The sequence below is a fragment of the Anneissia japonica genome, unplaced genomic scaffold (genome assembly GCF_011630105.1).
Source record: "Anneissia japonica isolate Jap-2015-1 unplaced genomic scaffold, ASM1163010v1 scaffold585_len4108843_cov191, whole genome shotgun sequence".
Lineage (NCBI taxonomy): Eukaryota > Metazoa > Echinodermata > Crinoidea > Comatulida > Comatulidae > Anneissia > Anneissia japonica.
Window position 1 is genome coordinate 551,146 of NW_022716829.1, and position 9,169 is coordinate 560,314.

General features: G+C 32.4%; 1 protein-coding gene across 1 annotated transcript in view; it reads left to right on the top strand.

Moving 5' to 3' along the window:
* Positions 1–8,140, top strand: part of LOC117109982 (von Willebrand factor A domain-containing protein 2-like) — a 10,308-nt gene extending 2,168 nt beyond the window's left edge. Inside the window, exons 2-5 of the mRNA XM_033252506.1 lie at positions 38–193; positions 2,400–2,711; positions 3,855–3,971; positions 5,542–8,140. Of these exons, the coding sequence (XP_033108397.1) occupies positions 38–193; positions 2,400–2,711; positions 3,855–3,971; positions 5,542–5,699 (743 nt within the window). The 3' untranslated portion in view covers positions 5,700–8,140. The remainder of the gene's footprint in view (positions 1–37; positions 194–2,399; positions 2,712–3,854; positions 3,972–5,541) is intronic.
* The last annotated feature ends 1,029 nt before the right edge of the window (positions 8,141–9,169 follow it).

A 9,169-nucleotide genomic window follows, 5' to 3' on the forward strand; every position in this document is an offset into this window, starting at 1 on the left:
TATGTATATATAAAATAATTTCTTTATGAATCATTAGCTACCGGTTCTTGGGAGCCATGGAATTCCTGGTCGCAGTGTTATGAAACATGTGGTCCTAGTTTTCGAGTCCGTTTCCGAGCTTGTGCGCAAGAACCATGTCCGTCAGAAGACAAACGTGAAATCGAAAGCTGCCAAGAACGTGAATCTTGCGAAGGTATGCTCAGTGTTTTATTATTACTTTCGTTATCAGAGTTATTACCACTATTGTTACTGATTCAATCATTATGCCCAATGGTAGCATTTACAAGACATTTTGCATCAGGGAGATTTTAAAATGATTTTAGTGTCCAAAAAATGTTTACGGACTGTCTAATGAATGGAAAAGATATGCACCTCTACAAAATCGCTAGTTATTCTTTGTATCTAACCATAGCAATCGTAGCAACCTGAATTGTATTTGTTATTTATTGTATGACATGATAATATCAGGGATGTTGCGTTCAAGGGTCCTAACCTAAACTTGTGTACCACTCTTGCGAAATCGCAAGTGCTACATATAGGCCTTCTACTTATTATTATATTGTATAATCCAACCATTACAATCATATTGAACTGATTAATATCATTGGACTATATACGTAACAGATAAGCTACATAATTTGTATCGCGATACGAATTCGTCACGTTCTTGATTTTTTATATTTGTGCCGTATACGATTAAACCCCAAATACACTTTTTTTTCCAGAGCAGATGTGCTGTTAATATATAAAAATAACATAATGCACAATAATTAGCATCATTCTTGCGTTCAAAACGTAAGACGTACATTAGGTTTGAACAATTTTATGCAACTTTCTATCTATGAAAGTTTTGCTATTAACAATGACTCAGGATGGTTAGTTCCGTTATGTGGAACACTCCGTGTGCACCAATGTATCGATTCGCAACTTAAATCATTTGCATGCCACTTGTTTTGTGAACTTGACAGAGGTCAAATCTATATTGGCCTATTTCTTTTGTATTATTCAATGAATCTGAAATTATTGATATCAAAACTTGTTTTTGCGACAATGCCATTAGCAATTATGGCAATGGGCCAGCATATTTTACCGACCAAATGGACTAATAGGTTATTTTATTTCAATTGGATACCGTAAGTTGCAGGAAAAAGGTTACATGTAATTATTTAGAGCCCTTCCGTTCTTTTACATTGGTTGGTTATAATAGAGCGCGTGTGTTACGTCGTATTTTGTAATAATTGTATTTTGTAATACCTGTCGTATATAGTAATAAACCTGGTCGTATTTTGTAATAACAGAACTATCGCATTTTGTAATAACTCTGCGTATTTTGTAATAAAGTCTTTCGTATTTTGTAAAAACACATCAAATGCCTGTTTTCTTCTAGTTTTACAGTTTTTGAGCGAATGAAGTTTTTGATGTCTAAATAAAATATTTGTGTTAATGATTGTTTGGTGTAGCTGTCAAAAGTCGCATGAAAAGTAATATAAAAAAATCTTTTCATTTTACTGATATAATGAACAAACGTTGAATATGATATATTACTATAATGTGCAACTTTGTCAAATAATCGCTAATGACCTCTGACCTTGAAATAATTTCTGATGAACCCCAAGCAGGAGTCATATTTATTACATAATTTTTCATAAATTAAAAAATAATACAAAAATAATGGTTATATTTAAATCAAACTGAGTGACAATTGACCATAACTCCTGGCGGTTCTCAATCACAAGCCATTGTTATCATATCTAGGCCTATAATTATTTCTATATTTATATAACGTTCATAAAATAATAAAATGGGAGAAATATATCATACATTGGACCTCTTTTTATCACACAGTCACACCAAACAATCATTAACACAAATATGTTATTTAACCAATCAAAACCTTTATAACTATATGATGAAAGAGCGACCGATCCTGTAACTATCATACTCTTACTATCATGTATTTACACCAATCAATCATTAACACAAGTTTTTACATAATCCCTCAGAAACTGCAAAAAGTATAGAAGAAAATAGGCATTTGATGTGTTATTACAAAATACGACAGACTTTATTACAAAATACGACAGCTCAGTTTAAAATACGACAGAAATTTATTACAAAATACGACAGCTCTGTTAATTTCAAAATACGACAGCTATTACTAAATACGACAAGGTTTATTACAAAATACGACAATTATTACAAAATACGACAAGGTTTATTACAAAATACAATTATTACAAAATACAACGTAACACGCGTGGTTACAGGCGCTTGCCGACAATTATACACCCGACTATCATGAAATTAACATTACATTTCAGTCCTGTATGTGTGGTTGTAAAAGAAACAAAATTGTATAAATTACATTTACAAGTTCTTATTGTTAACTTTCTTTTAAGGGCCATGGACTACCGAATCTCAGCCTTTGGCCAATGATCTTCCAGCATTTAATGGAGAAAATGTGGTAGAAGCAGATTCTGATGTTGATTTGGTCTTTCTATTAGACGAATCAATAAGCGTTTCAGCGCATTACGTCACACTAGGAAAGACTTTCATTCGTCGATTTTTGGATCGAAGTATGGAAAGTTATGATGGCAATCATATACGGTTTGCATTGTGCAGTTTTTCGTCAGAGTTTAATGTTGTATTTGAATATGGAGAACTTAATCAGTCTGAGATGGATGATGCCGTGGAAGGTGTCCGGTATTATGGTAATTGTTTTTCTTCTTCTATGGAATCAGATTTAAAGATATGCAATAGATTTCATAATCCATGGAACTCTCCACAGGATTTTAGCTATAAAAAAAATATTATAAAACATTCCTCTCATTTAACGAACACATAATTAATACATACCGTTCGACCTTTAAATTGGCTGGTAGGCGTGTATACTATAACGAGTATAGGCTTACCGTTTATCAGCTATACATTATTACCTCATTTATGACATTAATTCCATAAATGCTGCACCTAACGCTTTTATGTTATAATACATTTTCCTCCTATATTTAATCTTATCTACAAGGCCTACTACTTTCTTCACTACGTTATTGATCGGTATTTATTGACCCAAAACGCCCTCTATAATTTTAAATTGGCTGGTAGGCGTATATATTATAACGGAGTATAAGCTTACCGTTTATCAGCTATACATTATTACGTCATTTATGACAGTATTCCATAAATGCTGCAGCTCATTTTATATTATAATACATTTCCTTCTACATTAATCTTATCTACAATACTACTTTCTTCACTACGTGAAGCCCTCTACAATTTGTATTCTATTCCGAAACCCACGAAATTAAGGTATCTATGTTGAAAAACCCAACTATCAATAATTGTTTTCCTTTAGTGTATTTATCAAGAAAGCAGATCCTTTATACAACTTGTGTTTGAAATTTAATTGAAAACATATTATAAGGAAATATAATAACACTGAAAACTAAACAACATCTATTAAACAGCAAAAGCATATCAAAATTTCAAACAAAATAACACCAAGTTTGAAATCTAGTAATGTGAATGTATATGCCTATATTTTAGGTTAGGCCTATTGATGGTTAGGAAGGGGAAAGTTGATAAATACTGTTTAAACGAATAAGGGAATTTATTGAGACAGAAAAGTAATATTTTTCTTTCTGTTTTTTTGTTTTTGTTTTGTTGTTGTTTTTTTTTTTTGCTTTTGTAATCCTAATAAGTCATTTCATTTAATCTGTATAAATAATTTTGCGCACTTTACTGTTTTAAGCTGTATAATAGTAATTTACTTAAACTGTCTTCATGAATCTAACTCATATTTGCATTTCAAATAGTAGGCCTATGTTAATACTCAGTGTTTTGTGCATTTATAGGCGGTTCCACTGACGCAGCACAGGCCGTAGATCAACTAAAGGCAGGCGTTCTAACGAGAGCCAGGCCAGGAGCTAGAAGCATCCTGGTTCTTCTATCTGATGGGTTTTTTGAACAAGGTAATAGTTCAGTAAAAACCTAGCTGATTATTTTTTGTTCTTTCTTTTATTTCCTTTCTCTTACTTTTTTCTATGTACCATAACATAACTTAGTAAATAAATAATTAAAGGAAAGTACATTGAAAAGGAAAAGGAGAATTTCAAAAACATAAGCCTATAAAGATTTTAAAAACCCTAGTCACATGTACAAACAAACATATAATAATGAGTGTGTAAAGACGTTAAGTAATAAGTTTAACTGATCAATATTATATTTAAAGAAGACGTTTAGAATAACATATTAATTCTCCGTTATTATTTCATTGCACCCACCATGGAGGTATTATGGCACTATAATATCTCTATGCACACCGACCGTCCCCATCCAAACCCCACCTGAGTACACACCGACTCACATACACAACCACAACGTAAGGCCTTTTCTTTGAGGGGATTAGTTGTTTTTATTCGCTCTGTTTTCTAGGAATTGTAATTAACAGCAGATGTTTTATAATATCGACAGTTCTTTGGTTGAATAATAATCATTGTTGTTATTAACGTATAAATTGAAAATTATTATAACTCGCCAGTATTTTCCCCGAAATCTGTACATTATTGTGATAAATTAAACGATTCATATATTAAAATTTAAGCCCTGTGTTTTAAATAGAAAGCTTTAACCGATTAAAAATTGAGATAATTGGACATTTGATTGCAGATACTTCCCTACCTCCTGAGGCTCAAATGAAGGTGGTTGATTATCTCTGGATCTAGATATAGCATGACATTCGGACTATAAAAAAAGATATTGTTATTGGTATTCCTTATTGCAATTCCTATTTTCTCATATTTTAATCACCAATATTTCATAATCCTAATCCTTGAAATGTATAAAAAAAGAAATAATGGTTGCTCAAAGATATATGGGCCCGATCAGATCGTTGGTTTGTTTATTCTGATGCTTATGTTCTTATATTTCTATCTGAGCACTATTATTATTTATCGAATTATTTATGTTGTGTTTGCGATGTTACGTAGCAAACCTAATTTGAATATGGTTTACTATGATTTCCTAGTTGCCACCATAGAGGAAGAACATAGAATAAGCTATTCAGCTTATCAATTGCTTTACTAGTTGTGTGAGAGTAGATACTATATAAATCAAGTTTGTGGCCCTACAAACAAATAGATAAATAACAATGCTCGAATAGGAACATGTTCTTATTAGCTAACTCAGAATTTATTAATATTATTATTTTTATTGCTAAGCCTGTTTGGCTTTAAGGTTAGGCTTATTTTTCACTATCGTACCATTATCATTACAATTACCATTGTCGTTTTCCATTACCAAAGAGTACCCTTTACCTTTACCATTACCAGTACTATTAAATGTTACCATTATTACCATTATCACCATAACCATTAATATTATTGAGCTGATTATACTATAAGAAAAAGTATGTATTGTACATTTAAACTAACACACGGCTATAGTATTGTCATATCTTATATAAATACGATTGTATTAATTGCAAGCGATCGTAACTTATGACGTATATTGGTGTTTCTTTCCTGCTTCAATCTACTGTAGATCCAGTAGCACCTTCAGGCGTGGAAATCTTCGCGGTTGCCATTGGAGACAATGTGAATGACATAATTTTGTCACGTTTTTCTGACGGACCGATGTTTTACATACAATCCAATTCAGACGTTACTGCAGCAGTTAACGATTTGCTATCGGCTATGTGATTTGATACGGTACTCTGTGCATAACAAACGGAATATCTATTTAATTTATCATTTTTTAACAATGCGAATATAATCACGATCTTTGATTTCATCAGTTATTTTGTCGGTGTATTGTTTACCATTTAAATAAAATTCTAAGGCCATTGATATATATTCAGTGTACATAACATAATATTTGACAACCTAATCCTAATTGCAGATATTCGATTATTAATAGGCCTAGACGACCTTACGATGGGAAAATCTGGTCTATAACTGGGCTTGTTATTGTTACTGTACTTTTAACTCTCCTAGACTCGGAAGTATGTTGAACATTTTAAACATCCTGATTGCTCGGTTGTGACTGCAGTGCGTGTTATGTGCACACGACTACTGACCACCAGAAAACTGTGCGAGTACTGGCCACAAAAATACTGCGTGAATACTGGCCATCAGAATACTATGCGAATACTGACCACCAGAAAACTGTGCGAGTACTGGCCACAAAAATACTGCGTGAATACTGGCCATCAGAATACTATGCGAATACTGACCACCAGAATACTGAACACAAGTAGGCCTACTGTATACTGTGCAAATACTGACCACCAGAACACTGCGCGATTCCTAACCTTAATACTGCACCAATGCTGACAAATAGAATACTGTGCGAATACTGACCACCACAACAATGCTCGAATATTGACCATCAGAATACTGCACTGTGCGAATAATGACCACAAGAATACCAGAATACTGCGAAAGTTCTTACCACCACTATGTGCTAGTGAGTGTGCCGATTTAAAGTGTTTTTGTTTTTTGTTTTTTGTTTTTTTGTTTTGTTTTGGGGTTTTTTTTGGGGGGGGGGGTTGGTTAGTTTGGTTTTGGTTATTTCTAGGAAAATGTTTCGTGGGGATTTAAAATGTTAATTTCTAAATAATATATAATAGATTATTTAAAAGCATTTCCTACATCGACTCCTCGACAATAATGGAAGGAAAAGAAACAACTTGACTCCATTGCTACTTAAAATTGTAACGCATAAAGAAAGGATAGTAGTAGTGGCAGTAGAAGCAACAGCAGTAGTTGTAGTAGTAATTAAGTATAGTAGTAGTGTTGTTGATCTTTTTCTGTAATGGTAACATTAAAATAATTATACGACTATATTATAAGGCACAGATAAATACTAGTGCAAAAAAAAATTCTGACATTGGCGATAATAAAAAATATCAATAATCTTTGTTAATAATCTTATTACATCATTAATGATCTTATCACATCGTTATTTTAACCTATTATAATTAAATTACATCAGATCTTTTCTGCAATGGTAACATTGACATAATAGTACGCAAAAAAAATTATAATCCTGACAATGGCGATAATAAAAATATCAATAATCTTTGTTAATAAGAATCTTATTGTGCTATCACATCGTTATTTTAACCATTATAATTAAATTACATTAATGAAAGTAGTTATGGTAGTAAAATCTGCTTCAGCAGCATCAACATCACTCGTTGGTATTGAAGTCGTTAATAATAACCTGGTAGACATTCAGTATCTTGACGATTAGTACACCCATATTCATTATACATAATTCGGAATTTAATCAATAAGTCATTTAGAATTGATGGCTAACCGATGACATGCATCTTGAATTTCATCTTTAATTCATTGATGTCACTGCCTATCATTTCAATATTTAAAAATATTCACCGATGTTCGGGTCCGTCGATGAAAGGTGGTTTCGTACTTCCTCTCAATACTATAATGGTTAACCTCAAGCATGTATATACATAAATGAGGCCTATGCCGTTGGTAAAATCATGGAGCATTAATATTAATCCATGGTAAAATATTGTAACCGTTGTCAGAATTATGCCATTTTTAAAGTGGCCCTCTCCTTCATGAACAGATGTAATGCTGGAGCCCTGAATTGTAATCTTACCCTTGCTGAATTAAAATATTCTGACTTTCGCGTCCCGTGATTGGTTGTGATACTGTACGCAGACATATTCAATTTGTACCGTACAGTACGCGTACGCTGATGGATGGTGGTGGTTACAATCTAATTGTAGACTGAATGTGACTATTACATCAGCTCTAGAAAAACTCTTATTAATGATAGACCACCTCTGAAGACCACCTCTATACTGTTGATAATTAAAGATGATGATAACTGTATTAGGCCTAGTATTATTATTATTATTATTATTATTATTATTATTATTATTATTATTATTTGCGTATTACGCAATATCTTGTTAAAAAATGTGTCCTAATGGGAAACCGAAGGATGTTTACTCCTTGGTCTGTTAGATTAGTGGGAGTATCTAAACGGTATGAGGAATACGTTATTCGTAATAATGTAATTACCTTCTCAAATTCTTATATATTATTTCAAAGTGTGCGCTGTTTAAATTCAGTCTTCACAAATAAATCGATATTTCCAATCTGTACAGTAATAACATGTGTGTTTTATTTTAAAACTATATGTATGTGATGTTGTGTTTAACTATCATGTCCACTGCCACTGATAATTGACAGATAATGATGCTTGTTCAAGAAATGTAGGATTAACTTTGGCACTCGAGATTTCTTCTTGTTTCTAACCAGGATGTCGGTAATTGTTTATTCGCCTTGAAAATATCAGTTGATATAAATTGATAGGTAATTAGCTTGTTAATCAATCATTGTCAATATGACGTCATGATAAAAAAAAGTAGGCACCATACAAATTTAGAGCAATGTTGAGGTATTGTAAAATATGTATGTACGCACACGAGATAAGTAATTTCAATTGCTAAGATCCGTGTTCTTTGATTTAATAGTGCCTTGGGAGTGTCACCTTCTATTTTTTTTCCCTCATTCTGTTTGATGATTAAATAAATGAAATACATGTAAATACCTTGAATTAATATAATTAAAATGTGTTCGGTGACAATAAATTCAATATTTCGCATTTTAAATGCGTATACAAAAGCAAAACAAATACAGACAAAGATAATACATTTTTGAAGTAGGCCTACAGATATACAAATATCTTGGTTTTCATGAAAGATGATTCGTGGCCGTTTGATCATCTGCAGCACTAAACATCAGATCTCGGCGGTTGTGGTACCTTCAGGTCCTTCGCCACCATCGGTATGAACTGAATTCGATGTCTTTCTCAACCTTTCTTTCTCAAGATACTAAAATTCTATGCAATGATTATGCAGGGTTTGATGAAGAAGTTAAGTGGTTCAATTTAAGAATGGTGTAAAACTCGGGGTAGATGCCATGATCGGTTAAATCTTCTTGATCGTAGCGGATTGGATTATAAGGAAGGCTATGTAGGCCTATCGGGGGAACAGTACTATAAGAACCAGGTAGAAATTCATAAAGAAATTAAAAGATCTTAATATTCAAAGAAACAACATGCTAGATAAATTCTAATATGAAATGTTTATTATCGACTGATCACAAAATTAGTAAAAGGAGGACGTGTA